This window comes from Balaenoptera musculus, chromosome 1 (genome assembly GCF_009873245.2).
Source record: "Balaenoptera musculus isolate JJ_BM4_2016_0621 chromosome 1, mBalMus1.pri.v3, whole genome shotgun sequence".
In the NCBI taxonomy this organism is placed as follows: domain Eukaryota; kingdom Metazoa; phylum Chordata; class Mammalia; order Artiodactyla; family Balaenopteridae; genus Balaenoptera; species Balaenoptera musculus.
Genome location: NC_045785.1, coordinates 7,512,990 through 7,537,332, shown reverse-complemented (window position 1 = coordinate 7,537,332; position 24,343 = coordinate 7,512,990). Strand labels below are relative to the sequence as shown.

General features: G+C 43.0%; 1 protein-coding gene across 3 annotated transcripts in view; it reads right to left on the bottom strand.

The window, feature by feature from the left end:
- Positions 1–11,134, bottom strand: part of UBE4B (ubiquitination factor E4B) — a 114,217-nt gene extending 103,083 nt beyond the window's left edge. Inside the window, exon 1 of one of the 3 annotated variants that reach the window (XM_036857149.1) lies at positions 10,396–11,134. In XM_036857149.1, coding sequence (XP_036713044.1) covers positions 10,396–10,419 — 24 coding nt within the window. In that variant the 5' untranslated portion in view covers positions 10,420–11,134. The remainder of the gene's footprint in view (positions 1–10,395) is intronic. The other 2 variants (XM_036857130.1, XM_036857144.1) reach the window with 2 other exon arrangements.
- Positions 11,135–24,343: the final 13,209 nt, after the last annotated feature.

Here is a 24,343-nt window from a genome sequence, read left to right as displayed (position 1 = left end):
CTTTACAGACTAACTCAAATCCTCCCAGAGCCCTTCCCAGATTTTCCCAGTCAGAATTCACTGCTCCATCAACTGTACTCCTTTACTTAAATATCTATTTCAGCCCTTGGACTCTAGTTGGAGTTGGCTGTGTTCCTGTCTCCCCATTGCAGTATGAGCTCGCTGAAGGTGAAGACCAGGTCTTACTCATATTTGAGATGGTATCTCCACACATGTACCCCTCAATACCCAGAAGAGAGTAAACATCCCACATATATTTGCTGAAACTACACAAAATTAATATTTTATCATATACCTATTTGCCACTCTTTCTTAAATGTTTTAAAGATTAACTGTAGTATGATTCAGTGTGCCCAGATTATGGTTCAAAATTTACACTTGTAACTATTCAGGCCCCAAACACCCTGCTAGGAATAATATACAAATCTACCTCCACACCTTTACTTCCTACCTCAGGAAAGAGAGGAACAGAGTAAAGACTGAATAAATATTTACTGAATGAATAAAGGAATTAGTGATCATAATAGGAAATGGTAAAAGATAAAATTTAAAAGGATATGTTCTGGGACTTCCCTGGTGGCACAGTGGTTAAGAATCCGCCTGCCAATGTGGGGGACACAGGTTCAAGCCCTGGTCCGGGAAGATCCCACATGCCGCGGAGCAACTAAGTCCGGGCGCCACAACTACTGAGCCTGCGCTCTAGAGCCCGTGAGCCACAACTACTGAGCCCACACGCCTAGAGCCCATGCTCCACAACAAGAGAAGCCACTGCAATGAGAAGCCCACGCACTGAAACGAAGAGTAGCCCCCGCTTGCCGCAACTAGAGAAAGCCCGCATGCAGCAACAAAGACCCAACGCAGCCATAAATAAATAAATAAATAGATAGATAGATAGACAGATAGATAGATAGATATGTTCGCCAAGTATCTTCTTCCCACTTTTTAAACCCATGGCTTCACAGTCTATGGATGGCTCCCCAGTATACCCCTGGAGTTGATACCTCACTCCTGAGCTATGTACTCTCCCATCCCGTTCTATCTTATTCTGTCTTGAACCTATTCAGCAATGAAATTGGTCTTGTCAAGGTCACTAATGACCTCCACGTTGCCAAATCCCATCGTTGAGTCTTGGTCTTCCTTTAATTTACTTTACTGGCATTCAACAGAGCTGAACACGCCCCTCCGTCATGAAACACTTTCTTCTCCTGGACACCAGAACTCCAGGCTCTCTTGTCTTTCCTTCTATCTCAGTGGCTATCCCTTGTCAGTTCTTTTCTGGGTCCTCTTTTTTTTTTATTATTAATTTATTTTATTTTTATTTATTTTATTTTTGGCTGTGTTGGGTCTTTGTTGCTGCGCCCGGGCTTTCTCTAGTTATGGCGAGCAGGGGCTTCTCATTGGGGTGGCTTCTCTTATTGCGGAGCACAGGCTCTAGGCACATGGGCTTCAGTAGTTGTGGCACACAGGCTCAGTAGTTGTGGCTCGCGGGCTCTACAGCGCAGGCTTAGTAGCTGTGGTGCATGGGCTTAGTTGCTCCGCGGCATGTGGGATCTTCCCGGACCAGGGCTCGAACCCGTGTCCCCTGCATTGGCAGGCGGATTCTTAACCACTGCGCCACCAGGGAAGCCCTCTGGGTCTTCTTTACCTCCCTGTCTCTAAATGCTGGAGAGGCTCAAGGCTCAGTCCTCTGACCTCCACTCTTCTCTCTAGGCTCACTCCCTAGGTCATCTGTCCATTCTCGTGATTTTAAATATACTGACAACGTCCTGATTGGTATCCCCAACCCCAGCCTTCTTCCTTAACTGCAAGCCCAACATATATCCAACAACCTACTTAACATCTCCAAGTGGACAAATAATAAGCAATATAACAAGAATATGATCAAAACAGATAGCTTAATTTCTCCCTCTAATCTCCTCTTTCAGTGTTCCCCACCTCAGTACAGGACAACTCCATTTTTCAAGCTGTGTAGGCTAAAACTCTTGGCATCACTGTGGTAGAGGCAGCTAGTTGTCTCCTCCTCCTATACATTCAGCCAGCCTTGCACTTGGTTATGGCCACGTGACTAAGTTCTGACCAGGGAGATGTAAGCAATGATGTGTGACACCTCTGATCATGCCCTTGACGGACAGGAACATGTCCTCCCCTTTGGTCCCTGAGGACTGGAATGCAGATGTGCGTGTAGGCACTGGAGCAGCCATCTTGGACTACAAGGTAGATGCCTCATACAGAGGGTAACAGAGCACTAAACAGAACTGGCTCCCTAGTAATCATGGAATTATTAAACCGGCTCTCAACCACCTACCCAGATTTTTACTTAAAAGAAAAATAAGCTTCTATCTTATTTAAACCATTTTTATTTTGGATCTCTCTGCTGCAGCAATCAAACCAATATCTTAACTAATATATAGAATTTGGAACCTGGAAGTAATCAACCTAAACAGAATATAAATACGTGGCAGTGGCTTAGGGCTCAGTACGGGCACAGATATTGCAGGATGGAAGGCTGGTAGCCCTTGTTACGCCACAATAAAACGTTTGGTAAAACCTGTGACACCTCAGAAAATAGCCTGCATGCCTACACGGCCTACAATTCTAGGGGAACTGGTTGAACAATTCGGAATTTGGGTGCCTATTGGCTTCTTGCCACTTTAAGCAAGAAGTTCCGCAAGAATGAGACAGACTCAAGCTGCAGTTTGCCAATTTGCCTGCAGAGATAAAAGGGAAAACAGGTCTGCCTAAGGCACGTCCACAGTGTAGTCTAAGTTTGCTCAGAGTCTGGTAATTTGGGGATCAAGTAGGGTTGAAAAAGCCAACTCCTTCAGTCTCCTGAAAGAAACAAGCTGAAGACACTGTTCGGCCCCAGGAAGGGGATATTCTCCAATGACCTGGCCCCAAAGGACTGTGTCAGGAACTCCCACCACTGCCAAGGCAGGGAGACCCCCTACCACAGCCTGGCAGGAGCTGACAATGGCTGTGGACCAATGCGGGATCTGTACTCCCCATTCTTCCCTTTTCGAAATGGTAGTTATTTCCATGATTCTATCCTACTCCACCAGAGCACATGGTGGGGCGGGGGCGTGGGGAGGGGAAAGCAGCTGATAACTTGCATTTTAATCTAAAGGTTCCTGAATGGTATATCACCCAGAGATTCTGGACTCAACTGAATGTTGCCTCTTTAGGAAAGCAGAGCGTGTGTTTTAGGTTTCGGAAGAAGGGTTTGAACAGAATGGCCTTGACTGTACTCCCCTTCTAACGTGAGAAAACTTTTAGCTAAGCATACGGCTACCCAGTAAGAACTGCAGTCCTCAGCTTCCCAGCAAGGAGCCGTGGCCACGTGACTTAGGTTCTGGCCAATGGGAGGTGAGCAGAAGTGAGTGATCTGTGCAACTTCCAAGCTGTGCCATTAAAGAGGAGCGTGACTCCTCCTTCCCCTCTCCTCTCGTTCCTCTGGCTACAGTGCAAACAGACGTGGACCAAAAGATGGATGCCATATGTTAGGAGAGTTGGTACAACAGGACAGAAGGCGCCTGGGCCCCTAATGAGCGCAGAGCTGCCACAGCAGCCCCAGCCTCCTACCCAGACTTCTATTTAGAGAGAAATAAACATCTATCTGGTTTAAGCAGCTATTTCGTGTCACGCTATTTCAACTGTTACAACGGTCTACTCGATGACATCCCAGCTCAGATGGCCATTCTTGACTCCACATCCATCCCATCACCCAATCCTATTGGCTCTACCCACAAAATATCTGACCATCCTCTATCTGACCTTTTCTCACCTTCGCCACCACAAACCCTGGTCCTGGGACTCCTGCACTGGCCTCCTAACCTTTCTCTCCATTTTCACTCTTTCCCCCTTTATCTATTCTCTTCACAGCAGCCAGTGATTCTTTTAAAACATAAATCAGGGACTTCCCTGGTGGTCCAGTGGTTAAGACTCCACGCTCCGAATGCAGGGGGGCCGGGTTCGATGCCTGGTGAGGGAAGTAGATCCCACATGCCACAACTAAGACCCGGCACAGCCAAAAAAACTAATTAATTAATAAATTTTTTAAAAAACCACATAAATCAGAATGTAAGCCCCACGAAGGCAAGGATTTCTGCCTGTATTGTTCATTCATATATCCTCATGATCTAAAACAAAGCTGGGCATATACCGTATGTCATCAAATACAAAATGTCACTGACTGTAAACTGCACCGTTGTTTTTTGCACCATCAAGAAAAAAAACTACTGTCCATTAAACCACAACAAAATACCTTAACAACAGACCAGGCCAGAGTAGTAATCAGTTACACCAGCCTCTCATTGCTTTGAAATTTCTTTCTGAGAAGGTGGAGTGTCTCTGACCTTCCACTGCATTGCCTGGGTGTAAAAGACAGTCCTTCTAACTGTATGTTCAATTTCAAAATGTGACACAGCTTCAGAGACTTGTGGATTTCTGCCTTTCTACGGCTCCCTAATGCACTTGGTTGCTGCTTTGCAATAAAATATGAAATTGTGGTCATTCTTTCACCAACATTTTCTTTGTTTTCTTTACTAATATCAAATTGAGACCCCACTGCTGTTTCCATTTCTCTCTGCATACAAAGTAACATATGCTTTCACTGCTAAGCAAAGTGTAATTTGGGGGGAGGCATTTAAAATGGCAACTATATTTATCATGCACAGCATTTAATTGAAGGTGCAACAACATGAACAGGTATAACCAGGTTTACACATAAACAGGAAATGACAACTTTCACAACTGCCACGTGGTCAACCGTGATTACACCAAGAAGCATCCCAATTTCAAAGATGTGAAAATGTGAAGTATAAAAAAAAAAGGGTGGGGCACCTCAGAATTGACTGAAACCCAGTTACAAGAACTCAGTAAATGTTTGCTGAGTGAATGGAAGACTTCATCTCCGGCCACTGTACCCTTGCTTAGCCGGCTCCAAACACACTGGGCCTCCTTGCTGCTCCTAGCGCAGATCGGGGATACGCCCCTGGTTCCTGGTGTTCCCTGTTACTGAAAACACTCTTCCCCCCAGATGGCTCCCTGTCATCCTTTAAATTTCCTTCCAGAAGTCCTCCTAAAACTGCACACACTCCTCGCATTGCTCTCCATCCCTTTATAGCCTATTTTATTTTTCTCCGTGGTACTGTCACCAAATGACATCTTATGTGTATGTATTTGTTGATCACGTCTCCTCCCACTAGAATGGAGCTCCATGCAAGCAAGGCTCGTGCGGTGTCTGACATGCAGCAAGTAAACAGCAAGTACCACTGAATGAGCTGCTACAGGAAGCTCTCTCCACCTGGACACACCACAAGTACCTTCTGAGAAAATGCATTCTGTGCCAAGCACAGGCCTGAAGGCCCAAGGACCCCTTGTCAAAAGTCTTTCTTTTTCCCCTAAAAGAGTAGAGGGCTATTTGATGAGCTCCACTCTTAGCAATAACGAGGGCTTCCGCTTCCCACCTCAAAAGGGACAATAAAAATGCCGTAACCATTACATCTGGCTCACATTATTCCTATTTTGGAGGTAGTTTAGCAAAGGGATTAAGAACTCTGGGATCAGACTGTGGATTAGAATCCAGGTTCTACCACTTCCTCGTTGTGCACCTTTTGGCAAGTTAATTTCTATCAGCCTCAACTTTTTTTTTTTTTTAATTTTATTTATTTATTTATTTATTTATTTATTTATTTATTTATTTATTATTATTTTTTGGCTGCGTTGGGTCTTCGTTTCTGTGCGAGGGCTTTCTCTAGTTGTGGCAAGCGGGGGCCACTCTTCATCGCGGTGCACGGGCCTCTCACTGTCGCGGCCTCTCTTGTTGCAGAGCACAGGCTCCAGACGCGCAGGCTCAGTAGTTGTGGCTCACGGGCCTAGTTGCTCCGCAGCATGTGGGATCTTCCCAGACCAGGGCTCGAACCCGTGTCCCCTGCATTGGCAGGCAGATTCTCAACCACTGCGCCACCAGGGAAGCCCCAGCCTCAACTTTTTAATCTGTAAAATGGGGCTATTAATACCAACCTTGCTGAGCAAGTTAAGTGCTTAGCACATATTAAGAGCTTCATAAATATCAGCCATTATCATTATCATTCTCTGTTTCTTGGCTAAAATGAACAAAAAGGAGTGGAGAAGGGACCTGGGAGGCAACATCCCACTCTCCTTCCAGGCTTGAGGAAGGAGAATCCTGGGTATCAAGTGAGTGTTAGCAATGATCTACTTGAAAAAAGTGAGCTTAGGTCCTGAGGCCTGTTACAAAGAAAGAAAAGATCAGAGATGGAGATGTTAAGAGCAGAAAGGCCAGGGTTGGCATCTCTATGTCAGCTCATCTTTCAGTGGTCCAAAGGAACTAATCTGCTTTCCCCAAAATCTGCTCCTTGTCTGGAATTCCTTCTCTCTCCTCCAATCCATCCTTCTCCCAAACTAGAAACCAAGGAGTGGTCTTTTTCTTTCCTCCCCTACCTCCACATCCTTCACATCAAACTTATCATCAGAAGTGGGTTAACTTAGATCCTCAATATTTCTGATGTCTGCTCTCCTCCGTTCCCATTGCCAAGGCCTGGCTTCAGACTCCACTGCCTTGTTCCCCATAGCAACAGCAGCCACCTTCTTCCTATCCACCTTCGACACCCTTGCCAGTTATCCTTCTAATCCCTTAAAATCCCTCAAAGGCTTCTGATAGTCTTACTGAGAAAGTTCAAACTCCTAAGCATTTCTGAAAACCAGTCTGAGACCTGGTGCCTGTCTGCCTGCGGCCACTCCCCCAGACAAATCCTGTCTCCAGTCCCACTACTTCTTATGGTTTCCTGGGCTCCCCAGTTTCACAGCCGGTTTCAAGAGCCCTTCGCCTGACAACTACTGCTCAGCATAAGCATCGTTTTTTCTTGAAAGTTTTCCCTAAGACGCTAAGCCACCGGGGCTCCCTGCTTGTTTTTCTTACTGTCTTGTGTGTAGGTCCACAACAGCTCTTAGCACCCTGTATTGTAATTGCTGGACTCCTAGCTATCTCTATCTCTACCCATCCCCTAACCCCAGTTAAATAATTTCTTTAAGAAAAAGACTGTGTTTCTCCTAACCTACCTAACACATTGCTGGAGATGCACAGCATCTTTTTTTTTTTTTTTAACATCTTTATTGGAGTTTAATTGCTTTACAATGGTGTGTTAGTTTCTGCTGTATAACAAAGTGAATCAGCTATACATATACATACATCCCCATATCTCCTCCCTCTTGCGTCTCCCTCCCACCCTCCCTATCCCACCCCTCTAGGTGGTCACAAAGTACCAGCATCTTTTTAAAAAATGTTTGCTGAGTGAATGATTTTGGAGGGGTGTGATGAGAGTCAGCACCAAAAAGACTATAAACTTGATCACATCATGAATGAATTCATAAAAAACAACACTTTTACAGAAAAACTATGCAGATCAAGCATGTTAGTAGGATATTTATATAGAAGCTGTGGTGAATTTATTGCCAGTTGTTGGGCAGTAAAATACGGTAAAAAGAGCTTTTAGATCAGGAACCCTGGGTTTGAATTCCAATTCTGCCACTTCTAAGCCAGGGCACTATGGACTTAACCTAATTCTCAGTTGCTTCACCTATAAAACAAGGAAAATTTAAGGAACTGCTGGACTGCGCTGTTTTATCAAATGAGACAATGGTTGTAAAATGCCTGGCACAGAGCAGGGTTCTAAGACTGTTAATAAATGTCGGTCCCTTTCCACTGAAAAAACACTGCTAAAATGTCCAAGGTCATATATTCTGCATTTGGGAAGGAAGACAACTCACATATTCTGCATTTGGGAAAGACAACTTCTAAAACCTTGACCACACCCTGAATCCCAGCCAGCCCTCTTAAAGATGAACTAGGTCATACAGATTTTGCAAAAAAAAAAGAAAATCATTTCAATGAAAACACATCATCACCACAGTTGAAAACCAGTTTAAAATACCTGCCCTACTCAGAGCATCATTTTGGTATAAAAAAAACAACACATGAGCAGGGTACAGAATGAATGTAATGTAAATAATGACGCCTTGAAATGCAGGTTCCTGAAGAGAATAAACTTAGTCATGGATCTGCTCTATACCGCAAAGGACTCATTGTAATGTGCTATATAAACAGCAATGAAGTTAAAGAAATACTCTACTTAGAAAGCACAAGAGAAGAAAAGTACAAGAATTCAAGGTGATCTATAAGAGGGACCAAAAAGTACCCATAATGTAAAATCTTCTAAAGCTACTACCCTGGTTATAGCAGCCTCTATTTTTCATGGACTGCACTCTCATATATTTTCATTTTGCTAAAATATGAAACTCTGTCTTACCTAATTTCCTAATTTAGATTGAAAGATCAATGTCTTGACTGTTTACACCCTGAGATGCATGTTTGAGTTATAAATATAAATGTATTATTTTCTAACCAAATAAATGCCAACTACCGTATCTGTGACACAAGTTTCCACCAACGGAGTAACAATAAGGCAAAACTTTTGGAAATGTCTCTGTTGAGAACTGTTCACCTAATCCCAGAATTAAAGGAAATGGATTAAAAAAAACTTAAGCTTTTTCCCCATAAAATATTTGTTTTAGATTATGCTGAGAGTAAAATTACCAGTTATTGAACTGTCCCTTTGTGTTCAGGCCAACTAATTTGTTGAACATAATCTTATATTGATCTTTTATTAGTGAATTTAATTTTTCACATTTATTTTAATATTTTGTTGACCTTGAAAAATGTCTATCTCCTCCACAATGATTACACTTGTTCCATATATGGTTAAAAAAAAAAAAAAAAAAAGTTAGTACCTTCCTCAAGGACTGGATAAAGTGAAGAGCTACAGTTCGGATTATACAGTTCCTTAACTGGTCTGTATGCTTTAATGGTTTTCTTAGTGAAAACTCAAGTATGTAAAAACTTCTAAACCAGGAACAATTTAGAGAATGTCAAGAAAAAAAGTAATTTCTGGAGGTAAAAGACTTACTAAAAAACTCTTTGCCTTAAGAGAAATTGATCCACTAGCATTAATGTTAAAGAAAAAAGGGGGTGCACTTTAAAAAAACTACACAAAACAAAGTGCCTCTACGAGGATCTCTTGATAGTTCCTACCTGAATGAAAGAAATTGTTCAATATTCTTCTAATTTAAGATTACACTACTGATGTATTTAGAAAACAAAGTCAGTAACAAAGAATGGGCAATCCTGACTTTCCAAAAAGCCAGGTATCAAAACCAACAAAATTATTTGCTTCCTTTCCTATGTGACCCTTAACCCACCACCTGCCTGCCTCTTCTCTGGAGAATTTTAGTCCCTAGGTAAATATATTGACTACTCTGCAGCTAAAACTGAAGCATGGAAGTTTTACAGTACAACCAACCTGATGGATGACTACTTTCACAATACTGCAGGGAAGTTTTACATCAACTGTGGAAGAAATGGTAGGTGGAAGAGAGTGAGGCCAGCAGGGGTCCTGAAAGGGAAGCTCCCAATTTGTAAAAAAAAAAAGAAGGGCAAAGTCAACAGAGTCACAGGAAAATCCTTGTACCCTACATGCCACTTTTTATTACTATTATTAAATAATCTTGAAAACATCAAGAAGGGGATCTGTAAGACTCCTTTCAGAAATGATAGGGGGAATTTTCAAAGTCATTTGCTTCCATTTGCTTCCTGTTCAGTGTCTGTTACAGCAAAACACAAGTTTGAAAGGGCCAAAAACTAGAAAAAAGGCATAATGAAAGAGAAGTATGCCAGAAGCCATTAGTGGTCTGTTAAGTTGCTAGAATTTAACTGTAATTCACGAAGCTATGGAGAAGATACATCTTTTGTTAAATATCAAAGAATCTGTCTGTAGACCACCCCCAAACACATATGTAATGTTTAATTAACTTATACAATGAAATGCCACACATACTTGGGATTTCAAATCCTTTAAAAACATACACCTATACATTCTGATTCCTCCCAAAATTATTCTTCAGATCTCTGCAGTTAGGCGCGCGCGCGCACACGCACATGCGCGAGCACGAGCGCGCGCGCGCGCGTAGACACACACACACACACACACACACACACACACACACACACACAAACTTGATGTAAATCTAGCCCTTCTTGCTTAAATACCCTGAAGAAAAGAATGAAAGCCTCAGTATGCTCTCCTCTTCTTTAGACCCTAAAAGAAGACTCGAAAAGAGACAAATGGAGTTCAGGATGGAAAAAGAAGGCAAAGGAATACAAGAGAATACAACCGGAGACCCTCTCAGGGACTCATTTAATTCTTAGAAAATGTCATCTCCATTCCTGCCCAAAGGCCAGGCACCACTGGCGCAATATCAACCCTATCCAAAGCGCCAAAGAGTTGCCAACTAATCTCCCAAGGTGTCCCCCAACCTCCTCACCTCGTCAGCGCTCAGCTCCTCCATCGCTTTCCTCTTAATGGTGAAAGGCGTTAAGGAGAGATCTTCTGTTCTTTGAGACCAGGGCGGGAGGAGAGTGGAAGGTGTCTATCGGGCTGTCTGGTCCCCCGAATGGGGGAGGTTTCAGAACTGCATAGTCAGAGGTTAAAAAATAAGAACACGAGGGGCAGTGAAATGCCTTGGCGTCGGTCACTGCAATTGCCCCAGAGACTCCTACAGCTGCTTACGCCACGACCAGCCTCCTTTGACCGCCACTGCTGCTGCTACAGGGTTATCGTAAGGCGCCACTTTTTACCCTCTGCTTCCCAGGTTACCCAGACTAGGGAGCTCGGTCTCCAGCTCTCCTCGTGCCCGGAGCCTACTGTGTCTTCGTGGTGGTGGCGCGGCAGCTGCGCTTCCTCCAGCAGATCGTGCTCTCCTTCCAGCCCTTTCCCCCTGGCGGGAAGTGTTCAACTGCAGAGTGGGTGCCCCGAGGCAAGGCGACCCCAGAGCCGCCCAGGCAGAGCCCAGCACTGAGGAGGGAAGCTCCTCCCCTCCCAAAGCAGGCCGGCCACGCCCCGCCTCCACGCCGGAGCCTGGGCAAGGGGGAGGGGGAGGACCGGACTCGCGATGCTCTGGCTGGAAGAGTAAATCCTCCTACCCCTCCACCCCTACTCTTACCCCCTCGCCCCACCAAGTATTATTCATCAAAACAACAGGGCGGCCATCTTTGAAAGGGATCACGTGACCCCGTCAGACAGGCGGGGCTTCTGGCCCCAGGACGAGACAGCCAATGGGCCGCGGGCGTCGCGCCGCCGATTTCCTCTCTCCTGCGTCTCCTCCCGCCTCCGCCCCACCCTCTCCCCGGCAGCCGCGCGGGGCGGGGGGAGGGGCGAGCGGGGCCGCGGGCGGGCCGGCCGAGCGCGGGGGGCGGGGCGGAGAGGTGCCATGGCGACGGCGCGGGGGGGGCGGTGCGCGGACCCGGCCCAGGTAGGTTCCCGGGAGGGCCACGCGGGCGGGCGATGGCGGAGGCCGCGGGGCACGGCGCCTGCAGACAACGGGAAGATTGGCCAGAAGGGGACTCCCGCCCAGCGACCCGGGCCCACAGCGCCTCCGTTGTTCCCAGGCTTTTCTCTTTAGCGGCTCACAAACGCCTCTCGACTCTCCACGATGCCGCCCAAACGAACTAAAAGAAACGGAAAACGTCTCCTTTCTGGGATGAGCGTTCTCTACCAGCCTGACCGCTCACATTCTGCAAAACCTTTTTACGTAGACTCTTCCTCCTCCGCAAGGAAAGCCCATTTGGAAGAAAACTTTAACACAAGTAGAACTTCATTTCATTTCACTTTGTTCTTTTAGAGAGATCATTTCTGATTTTTTTTTTTTAAGTGTGTTCCAAATTTGAAAGTATAAATGGGTTTGAGACCCAGAAAACTTTGAAGTGCATACACAAACACAAGGAACACTTGTGGAGCCAAGGAAAAGAAACCATCGTCCTCACCTGGACAAGAACACAAAAAAATTTTTAATTGAAATGTGTGTAATCAAAACATATTAGTTTTAACGTGTACAGTATAATGATTTGACATACGTATATATTGGGAAATGATTACCACAATATGTTAACACCCATCACCACACATACTTGGTTTTTTTTTTTTTGGAATGAGCACTTTAAAGAGTTATTCGCTTAGCAACTTTCAAATATATGATACAGTATTGTTGATTGTAGTCCCAATGGTGTACATTACACCCACAAGACTTCTTACAACTGAGTTTGTACCTTTTGACCACCTTCACCATTTTGCCCACGCACTATCCCCCTCTGGCAACCACCAATCTGTTCTCTGAAGAATGCAAATATTTTATAATATACAAGTCTAAACAGTGGTCAACGTTTAACAGTGTCATGAAATTCCAGATTTTGCCACCTACGAAGAATGTAATGTATGGGATGGTTTACTTAACCATAATATTACAGACTGCATTCCAGAATTAAAAGTCACAATTTTTTTTCCTGCTACTTACTTAAAATAGTAACCTGACAACCAGATATGTAAGGAATTTGTAAGTAAAATTAGACCACTGCTGGCTTTACATATTATCTGCTCTCCAGGAAAGGAATTCTGTGTAAGCCAGAATTTAGATGCCTGGTGACACTGATATCAGTACATTTACTTTTTTTTTTTTTTTTAAATAAATTTATTTATTTATTTTTGGCTGTGTTGGGTCTTCGTTTCTGTGCAAGGGCTTTCTCCAGTTGCAGAGAGCGGGGGCCACTCTTCATCGCGGTGCGCGGGCCTCTCACTGTCGCGGCCTCTCCCGTTGCGGAGCACAGGCTCCAGACGCGCAGGCTCAGTAGTTGTGGCTCACGGGCTTAGTTGCTCCGCGGCATGTGGGATCTTCCCAAGCCAGGGCTCGAACCCGTGTCCCCTGCGTTGGCAGGCAGACCCTCAACCACTGCGCCACCAGGGAAGCCCCCATTTACTTTTTTAAACGTGGTCATTGCCATATAATTCGTATTCCATACAATTCATCCATTTAAAGTGTACGATGGTTGTAGAATATTCACAGTTATCAACCATCATCACTAATTCCAGAACATTTCATCACCCCAGAAAGAAACCCTGTACCTGTTAACAGTCACTCCCCATTCTCCCCTCCTCTCCCTCTGGGCAACCACTAATCTACTTTCTGTCTCTACCAATGGAATCCTACTCTATGGGGCTTTTTGTGTCCAGCTGCTTTTATTTAGCATATGTTTTCAAGGTTTATCCATGTTGTAGTATATATCAGTACTTCATTTCTTTAATGCCGAATAATATTCCATTGTATGGATATACCACATTTTGTTTATTCATTCATCAGTTAATGGACATTTGGGTTGTTTCCACCATTTGGTTATTATGAATAATGCTGCTATCAATATTTATGTGTAAGTTTTTGTGTGGACATTTGTTTTAATTTCTCTTGGATATATACCTAGGAGGAGAATTTCTGGGTTGTATGTTTAACTTTTCAAGCAACTGAAAAACTGTTTTCCAAAGCGCTGCACCATTGTACATTCCACCAGCAACGTATGAGGGTTCCATTTTCTCCAATCCTCACCAACATTTGTTGGTATCTCTTTTTTAGAATAGTCACACTAGTAGATGTGAAGTGGTATCTCACTGCAGTTTTGTGTTTTCATTCCTCTGAGGGCTAACAATATTGAGCATCTTTTCATGTATTTATTAGTTATTTGTATATCTTTGGACAAATATCTGTCCAAATCCTTTGTTCATTTTTTAATTGGTTATTTGTCTTTTTATTGTTGAGTTGTAAGAGTTCTGTATATACTCTGGATATTAGTCCCTTAACAAACATGTAATTTATAAATATCTTTCCCATTCTGTGGGTTGTCATTTCACTTTCTTGATAATATCATTTGCAGCACAAATTTTTTTATTTTGATGTAGTCCAGTTTATTTTTTTCTTTTGTCATTTGTGCTTTTGATGTAATACATTCACTTTTACAAGGCATATTGAATCATTTATTATTTCTCTTAGTCAGTTTGTGCTGCTATAACAGAATACCATAGACTGAGTGGCTTATAAGCAACAGAAATTTATTTCTTAGTTCTGGAGGCTCAAAGTCTGAGGTCAGGGTGCCAGCATGGTCAAATCTGGTGAACTCCCTCTTCCAGGTGGCTTGTACTAGCTTCTCCTGGTATCCTCACATGACTGTGAACAGAGAGCAAGCAAGCTCTCTAGAAACTCTCATAAGGGCACTGATCTCATCCATGAGTGCCTCACCCTTATGACCTCATCTATTCCTAATTATCTCTGCAAAGTAATACCATCACATGGGGGAGGGTGTCAACACATGAATTTGCGGGGGACACAAACATTCCATCCGTAACAATATTCAAATATTATAGGAAATATCCTTCCCATTTTGTGGCTGGAGAAAGCAAAACGGTGAATATTAAATGGCCTGCCCCAAGTCAAATGGGAAAATGATTAGAAGTCTTGCTTCCCTGAATTCTTTCCCTATCACAGAAATATCTCTGTCTATATATCACAAGAACACAATATCTAGAACAAAATGGGTATTCGAAAAATGTAAGATAAAGTACTGATTGTATGCTTGTTTGCTGAGTAGTGATATTGTGAAAATGCCACAGTATTTTATTCACCATAGATTCCATGTCCAATCTAGCTTTAACCTTTTATGATTTATGACATTTGGATTTTCTGACATAGAATTCACTTTTAAAGCTGTCTCACTATTTTAAGACTAAGAAATACAGGGATTTTTTACCATTTGCGTGACAACTCCACTCCCTTTCTTTTTCTTCAACTCCAAAGTACTCTTTCTGCAAATATAATGAATTTTGTAAAATCACAAAAATTAGAAGTGAACTCTCTTTAGCCATGTACTGTATTTCCCAGGGTCTCTTACAGGATGAATCCCTCTAATATGTTTTTTAGTGCCTTTTACAGTTGTGTTTTAAACTGCCCAAGTGCTGGAGTTCCTACCACTTCCCTTAGGGGAAGCTTTCCCACAAAACCGTAAATAGGAGTATCTATCTCAGAGGTGTTCATGATACTTATCTCACTGTTTTGCTCAGTTTCTTCCATCTTCCATCTTCTAAAGGGGGCATTATATTACCCCCTTTAGATCATGCAAAATAATCTGTCTGCCTCATTTGGGAACTACCAAGCATCAAGGCCCAAGACAAATTAGTTCTCAGAATTACCTAGAAGTTAGCAAAAGTACCTTTTAATGCTAGTAACAGATAAAGGAGGAGAACAAACTGAAACATGTGACTGAAAATAAAAGTATACTTTGGGGGCTTCCCTGGTGGCGCAGTGGTTGAGAATCTGCCTGCTAATGCAGGGGACACGGGTTCGAGCCCTGGTCTGGGAAGATCCCACATGCCACGGAGCAGCTGGGCCCGTGAGCCACAACTACTGAGCATGCGCATCTGGAGCCTGTGCCCCGCAACGGGAGGGGCCGCGATAGTGAGAGGCCTGCGCACCGCGATGAAGAGCGGTCCCCGCACCGCGATGAACAGTGGTCCCCACTTGCCGCAACTAGAGAAAGCCCTCGCACGAACCGAAGACCCAGCACAGCCAAAAATAAATAAATAAATAAATAAAGTAGCTATAAAAGACTTTAAAAAAAAAAAAAAAAAAGTATACTTTGGGCAGATTTTGTTATTTTATAAGGGGAAAGGGGTTTTTGTGGGTTTTTTTCACTTGAAAGTAAAAATAGGGGGCTTCCCTGGCGGCGCAGTGGTTAGGAATCTGCCTGCCAATGCAGGGGACACGGGTTCGTGCCCCGGTCCAGGAAGATCCCACATGCCACGGAGCGGCTAGGCCCGTGAGCCACAACTACTGAGCCTGCGCGTCTGGAGCTTGTGCTCCGCAACGGGAGAGGCCATGACAGTGAGAGGCCCGCACACCGCGATGAAGAGTGGCCCCCGCTTGCCACAACTAAAGAAAGCCCTTGCACAGAAACGAAGACCCAACACAGCCAAAAATAAATAAATAATTAATTAATTTAAAAAAAAAAAAAAAAGAAAGTAAAAATAGGGACTTCCCTGTTGGCACAGTGGTTAAGAATCTGCCTGCCAATGCAGGGGACATGGGTTCGAGCCCTGGTCCGGGAAGATCCCAAATGCCACAGAACAACTAAGCCCGTGCGCCACAACTACTGAGCCTGCGCTCTAGAGCCCACGATCCACAACTGCTGAGCCCGTGTACCACAACTACTGAAGCCCGCATGCCTAGAACCCGTGCTCCACAACAGGAGAAGCCACCGCAATGAGAAGCCCATGCACCACAATGAAGAGTAGCCCCCGCTCTCAGCAACTAGAGAAAGCCCACGAGCAGCAATGAAGACCCAACACAGCTAAAAATAAATAAATAAAATATTCTTTAGAAAAAGTAAAAAATAGCCTCCTAGTCAATTAAAAGGCATTTGTGATGGTAAATTCTAGAACTTATAATCTTTTAGGATAGCTTTGTATGCAAGTGCCAGGATATAGAGAGCTCACTGGACCAAAATTTGTCTTCCTGATGATCTACAAAGCTAGATCTACCAAGCTTCTTGATGATCTTCCTTTGGATCTACAAAGCTACCTACATCTGTAAGTACAATATATTCTGTTTTCTCTACTGCCATCAGAGGTCAACCCCTGCACCTGGATTCTGGATTCCTTCCCCTCCCACCTTCTTAAGGACTTTGGTCCAGGATTTATCCTTTTTCTTTTGCACCATCATTTTCTTCCTCCCCACTGGACACATTTCTGCTCTAGGAACACTAACTTTAAAAACCTCTACCTTGGGCTTCCCTGGTGGCGCAGTGGTTGAGAATCTGCCTGCCAATGCAGGGGACACGGGTTCGAGCCCTGGTCTGGGAAGATCCCACATGCCGCGGAGCAACTAGGCCCGTGAGCCACAACTACTGAGCCTGCGCGTCTGGAGCCTGTGCTCCGCAACAAGAGAGGCCACGATAGTGAGAGGCCCGCGCATCGCGATAAAGAGTGGCCCCCGCTTGCCACAACTAGAGAAAGCCCTCGCACAGAAACGAAGACCCAACACAGCCAAAAATAAATAAATTAATTTTAAAAAAAAAGCACAAAAAAAAAACAAACAAAAAAAACCCCTACCTTGACCCTACATCTCCTTTGGGCTATGCCTCCTTTATTTGCTTCCCTTGACAGCAAAACATCTCAAAAGACATTTTGCATATTATTTCCACTCTTTCCCTTATTCCTCAGTCCAGTCTATCCTCTGTCTGTGCCATTCTGAGAAAATTCTCTTGTTGAGATCACCAATGATCTCCATCTAGCCAAGACCAGTTCCATTTTTTGTATCCAGTATTTATCAGCCTTCTCAGCAGCATTCAGTACAGTTGAGCACTTTTGAAACACTTTCCCCTATATTGCCTTTCACTGAGGCCACACTCCCTTGGGTTTCCTCTTGCCTCACTGGAAGCTCTTCCTCAGGTTCATTTGCTGCCTCCTTCACCCAAGTTTTAAATATTGTAGAGCTGCAGGCTCAGTGCTGAGTCTTCTTCTCTCTGCCAACATGATAAGTGCAGTAGATTAAAGTAAGTCCAAGAAGGAGAATAATGCTGGAGATCAGTGTTTCCGTTTTAAAGAGGGTGGTCATACAAATGAATCTATATACAAAACAGAAATTGAGTCACAGGTGTAGAAAACAAACTTATGGTTACCAAGGAGGAAAGGAGTGGGGGGGATAAACTGGGAGATTGGGATTGACATATACACACTACTATATATAAAAAATAACTAATAAGAACCTACTGTATAGCACAGGGAAATTTATTCAGTGCTCTGTAATGACCTATATGGGAATGGAGTCTAGAAGAGAGTGGTTATATGTATACATATGGCTGATTCACTTTGCTGTACAGCAGAAACTAACACAACACTGGAAACAACTATACTCCAATTAAAAAATTAATTAAAAAAATAAGTAAAGGGGACTTCCCTGGTGGCACAGTGGTTAAGAATCCACCTGCCAATGCAGGGGACACGGGTTCGAGCCCTGGTCTGGGAAGATCCCACATGCCGCAGAGCAACTAAGCCCGCGCGCCACAACTACTGAGCCCACGTGCTGCAAATACTGAAGCCCGGGTGCCTAGAGCCCGTGCTCCGCAGCAAGAGAAGCCACCACAATGAGATGCCTGTGTACCGCAACGAAGAGTAGCCCCCACTCGCCCCAACTAGAGGAAGCCCCATGCAGCAACAAAGACCCAGTGCGGCCAAAAATAAATTAATTAATTAAAATAAAAATTAATTAATTAATTATTATAAATAATAATTAATTAATTAATTATTATAAATAGATAAATAAATTAAAATATATAAATAAATAAAGGGACTTCCCTGGTGGTCCAGTGGTTAAGACTCTGCGCTCCCAATGCAGGGGGCCCAGGTTCGATCCCTGGTCAGAGAACTAAATCCCACACGCCTCAACTAAGAGTTCGTGTGCCACAACTGAAGATCCCGTGTGCTGCAACTAAGACCTGGTACAGCCAAATAAATAAATAAATAGATAGAAAGATAGATAGATAGATAGATAGATAGATAGATAGATAGATAGATAGATAGATAGATAAATAGATAGAGTGGTCAGAGAAGACCTAACTCAGCAAGTAGCATTTGAAGAAAGACCTGAAGGGACAGAGGAAGTGAGCCAAGTGGATATCCGTGGGCGAGCATGCGGAGCAGAGGGTATAGAAGGCCCTGAGTCCGGAATAGGCCTGGCAGGTGGCCAGCGGTGCTGAAGCAGGATGAGTGTTGGGGAAAGTAGAAGGTGATGTCTGTGGCTTTGTACTCTAAGATGGGAGCTGTTGGAGCGTTCTGAACAGAGGAGTGAGCGAATCTCTCCGATGTTTTTAAAAGGATCACTCTCTCGATGCTGCGTTGAAGACAGTGGGGAATAAGAGTAGAAGCACAGAGACCAGTCGGGTTCTGACCTCTTGGCTCAGTGATCCAGGTGAGAGGTGCTGAGGGCTCGACAAGATGGCAGCAAGCAAGGTAGGGAGAAGTGGTGGGCTTCTGGTTATATTTTGAAGAAATAGCAAACAGAATTTGGGAGTGGAGGGTGAGAATGAAAAAAATGAGAGAAGTCAAGGATGACTCCAAGTGTTGGTAGAGGGAGAAGTTGCGATCCATTGAGATGGGGAGGACTATGGGTGGAGCAGACTCTGAGGGGAAGATAAGGAGTTCAGTTTCATGCATAGTAAGTCTAAGATATCTACTAGACTTTGAAGTAAAGATGTCAAGTAGATGGCTGCACATATAGCTCTGGAGTTTAGGAGAGAGGTCCAGACTAGAGACATCAGTTGAGCATCTTTGGTGCATGGATGAAATTTAAAGTCATGAGATGGGATGAGTGATTAGAAGAAGCAAGGAGGAGGAAAGGAATCAGCAAGGGAGACTGACAATGACTGGCCTGCAGTTGGAGGAAAACCAGGAGACGGTGGTGTCTGTGACCAAAGTCAAGTGAACAAAGTGTTGAAAGAAAGAGGAAATGATCAGCTGTTTCAAATGCTGTCAACAGATGACTTAAGATGAAGGTGGAGATTGTCCATTGAATTGAGCAACAAGCAGCTCTTCGGTGACCTTCAGAGCAGTTTTGGTGGATTGATGGGGCAGGAAACTGATCTAGGTATGTATAAGAAAGAATGCAAGAATAGACAACTCTCTCAAGAAGTTTTATGGCAAAAGAGAGCAAAGAAATGGGACAGTAGTTGGAGGGAGAAGTGGGTAAAACTGTTTTGTTTTTCATATTGGGAGAAATAATAGTATATCTTGTATGTTAATGGGAATTATCAGTTGAGAGGGAAATTTTTGAATATTTAGGGAAAAGTAGATCCTGTACACTATTGATGTCTTCTTTAAATCCTTTACCTTCTAAGAAGTAAACTCTTATCTTATAAATTGGAAAAGTGTATTTCCTCTTGAAAGGAAAATAATAGCAAAATTTTTTCTTACATAAATCTTGTTTGCTATTGCTGTTGATTTGATGTTAGCAATTTTCTAGATTTTTAACCTTCTTCTTGCCTAAAATGATACAGCATGCCTGCCAAAGTATGCCTACTGCTTTATGAGGCCATGTTAATCATTAGATGTTGTTTCTGGCTAGAATCACAGGTAATGCCTGTGACTGATTTAATGTCTCTAAAAGTTAACTATCTGAAATTTATGTATTCTGACTCTTACTTGGGCTTAGGATTCAGAATTCTGCTTGCGTGGAGTAGAATTTGATTTTTATAGGATTACATTGTTATGCCTAATGTCTGGGGTTGTTTGATACACTCAGCAGATGTGGTCACCAAATCCAGGAAAGAAAACCAGTACTGCTGACTCAGTCTGTCATCTATTCATGCATTTGGTAACCACTTATTGAAAGCCCATGATGGGGGAGTTCCCTGGTGGCCTAATGGTTAGGATTACGGGCTTTCAATGCTGTGGCCCAGGTTCAATCTCTGGTGAGGGAACTGAGATCCCACAAGCACAAAAAAAAAAAAGTAGAAAAAAGAAAGAAAGAAAAAAGCCTATCATGGGCAAAGCACTATACAAGGTACCAAGACAAACTGGTGAATAAGACATGCTAAGTATTCTCCTACCCATAAGATACCCTACAGTCAAGGAGAGAGATAAAACAGACACACAACTTTCCTGGGCGTATATCCAGAGAAAACTCTAATTCGAAAAGATACATGTAGCCCAATGTTCATTGCAGCACTATTTACAATAGCCAAGCCATGGAAGCAACCTAAATGTCCATCAATAGATGAATGGCTAAAGAAGATGTGGTATATATATATATACAATGGAATATTACTCAGCCATAAAAAAAGAATGAAATAATGCCATTTGCAGCAACATGGATGGACCTAGAGATTATCATACTAAGTGAAGTAAGTCAGACAGAGAAAGAAAAATATCATATGATATTGCTTATATGTGGAATCTAAAAAAAAAAAAGTTATTGTACAAATGAACTTATTTACAAAACAGAAGTAGACCCACAGACATAGAAAACAAATTTATGGTTACCAAAGGGGAAAGGCAGGAGGGATAAATTAGGAGGTTGGGATTAACACATACACACTACTATATATGAAATAGATAACCAACAAGGACCTATTTATAGCACAGGGAACTATACCCAATATTATACTCAATTTTTTTTTATAGATTTTTTTTTAAAGGAATTCCTTTATTTTTATTATTTATTTATTTTTAGCTGTGTTGGGTCTTCGTTTCTGTGCAAGGGCTTTCTTCTAGTTGTGGCAAGCGGGGGCCGCTCTTCATCGCGGTGCACGGGCCTCTCTCCATCGCGGCCTCTGTTGTTGCGGAGCACAGGCTCCAGACGCGCAGAGCTCAGCAGTTGTGGCTCACGGATCCAGTTGCTCCGCGGCATGTGGGATCTTCCTAGAGCAGGGCTCGAACCAGTGTCCCCTGCATTGGCAAGCTGACGCTCAACCACTGCGCCACCAGGGAAGCCCTATACTCAATATTTTGTAATAACCTATAAGGGAGAAGAATATGAAGAAGAATATATATATATGTATAGCTGAATCACTGTGCTGTACACCTGAAACTAACACAACATTGTAAATCAACTCTACTTCAATAAAATAAAAAAAATTAAAAATTAAAAACAAAAAACAAACCCCCAAACACGTATACAACTATAATACATTGTAGAAAGTGTAAAGTGCCATAAAAGAAATTCCAAGGGGGAATTCCCTCGCGGTCCAGTGGTTAGGACTCTGCAGTTTCAGTGCAGAGGGCCTGCGTTTTATCCCTGGTTGGGGAACTAAGATCCTGCAAGCCATGCAGCACAGCCAAAAAAAAAAAAAAAAAAGAAATTCCAGGAAAGCACAGAGGAGCCCAAAGGATAAAGAGATTATTACTTGTTTGGAGGACATTGCTCTGACTCACTGAAGCAGGCAGGTATTCTGAAGGAAATCTACCCAACAGCCTTCCTTCCAATGATCTCAACTAATGTCAGTATTTACCCACATTTTAAAACATGATAATTCATTTTTATAATCCCCTGAAAAGCAGGAACATCTTGACCCCACTTTCATTTTATAGCCAAATGAACTGACTCCATCTCTTTTTGTTAAAAAAATTCTATTAATGTTATATGTACTTAAAATGTAATATTAGAAGTTTCCTTTAATTTTTAAAAACTAATGAACAGTTGCATTTGAATAAAAATAAGATTTCCTATGTTTTTAATCAGACGAACTACTCACAAACTCATTTTCTATATTTCCTCATTAAGTGAAAAGTATTATCTGGAGAAAACTACCTACCTCTTGGCTATATTTTCATCATAAGTCTCCTACTTTCCTCCTCTCTCTCTACTCTTAGAAAAGAATTGATAAATGTGTCAGTGAGCATAAGAAAGGAACATGATGGAAGAAACCACCTCACACGAGAGTAAGTCAGTCACACCAGATTCAAGGGGTTCAGAAAAAGATTTTTTAAATTTTTGTTTAAAAAAGGGAGTTGGGAGACTTCCCTGTGGTGCAGTGGTTAAGAATCTGCCTGCCAATGCAGGGCACATGGGTTCGATCCCCGATCCCTGGTCCGGGAAGATCCCACATGCCGCGGAGCAACTAAGCCCGTGCGCCACAACTACTGAAGCCTGGGTGCCTAGAGCCCGTGCTCCGCAGCAAGAGAAGCCACTGCAATGAGAAGCCTGCGCACCGCAACAAAGAGTAGCCCCCGCTCGCCGCAACTAGAGAAAGCCCGCGTGCAGCAACAAAGACCCAACGCAGCGAAAAATAATAATAAATAAATTAAATAAATAAATTTTAAAAAACAAAAATTTTTTAAAATTTAAAAATAAAAATAAACATGACATACAGAGTGGAAGTCCTGGATTGATGGATTTCATTTATTTATTTGGTCATATTTGCATTCCTCACCATGTTTCTGTGTTTAGAACATATGTGTATTTTTATCATTATCAATATCTGGGTAAGTAATATAAACTGAGGAAAATGGGAATTCCCTGGGAGTCCAGTGGTTAGGACTTGGCGCTTTCACTGCAGTGGCTGGGGTTCAATCCCTGGTCTGGGAACTAAGATTCCACAAGCTGCGCAGGATGGCCTAAATAAATAAATAAATAAACTGAAGCAAAGAGTCCAGGAGAAATTGGCTCCACCCATAAATGGAATTTATTGATTTACATAACTGCAAAGTCCAGAAGCAGATTTTCAGGTCAGGCTTGTTCCAGAGACTTGACAGTGGACCCAAGGTTCTTGATTCTCTCTCTGTTTTCCGCAGTAGCTGCATGCTCCTCTGGAGGGCTTCCTTCACGGTGTGCTGGTGACCCCCAGGATGGGTTATACTTCCTCATCCAAGCCTTGTAAGGAAGAGATTGTCTTTTCCCATCCTTCGCAGATAGAATCCTGAAACCCGCTCACATTAGACCACTTGGACAACATGTAACCAAAGCACTAATTGATTTAGTCTGGGTCACGTTTCACTTCTAGAGCTGGGGTGTTGTTAACTTCAGCAGAACCAAATTGAATGCCCCTGAGCAAAATAAAAATCCCATTATCCACCCCTCTAGTTAGAAAGCTAAATGACAGAGACTTCCCCAGCAGTCCAGTGGTTAACAATCGGCTCTTTCAATGCAGGGCCGTGGGATCGATCCCTGGTCGGGGAACTAAGATCCCACATGTTGTGTGGCATGGCCAAAAAAAAAAGAAGAGGGCTTCCCTGGTGGCGCAGTGGTTGAGAATCTGCCTGCCAATGCAGGGCACACGGGTTCGAGCCCTGGTCTGGGAGGATCCCATATGCCGCGGAACAACTAGGCCCATGAGCCACAATGAGCCTGTGCATCTGGAGCCTGTGCTCCGCAACAAGAGAGGCCGCGATAGTGAGAGGCCCGCGCACCACGATGAAGAGTGGCCCCCGCTTGCCGCAACTGGAGAAAGCCCTCACACAGAAACGAAGACCCAACACAGCCAAAAATAAATAAATAAAATAAAATAAAATAAGGTACCGCTTACTTTAAAAAAAAAAAAAAAAAAAAAGAGATAAATAGCAGCTTCTCCTGAGAAATAAGTGACTAAGTAAATAGTCCTAAGTTGCTATTTTAGATAATACCAGTACCAGGGATGGATCTAGGTTTTGTAGTACCTAAAACATAGCAATTTGGGAGGTCTTCTTAAAGAAAAAGAATACAAAATTAGTCTCAAATGTGAATTTTAAAAATCAGAAAAATAACAGTTTGATTAACTGCCCCTAAATAAATTTTATCTGCAACATACTCATTGTCTCTTCATATGATAATTTCATAATATAATTTTTTAAAGAGATTTTAAAAAGTAAACTAATCTTTCCTCTATCGTGGTTGACCTAAATCTACTTTTTATTACTGATAGCTTAGGAAA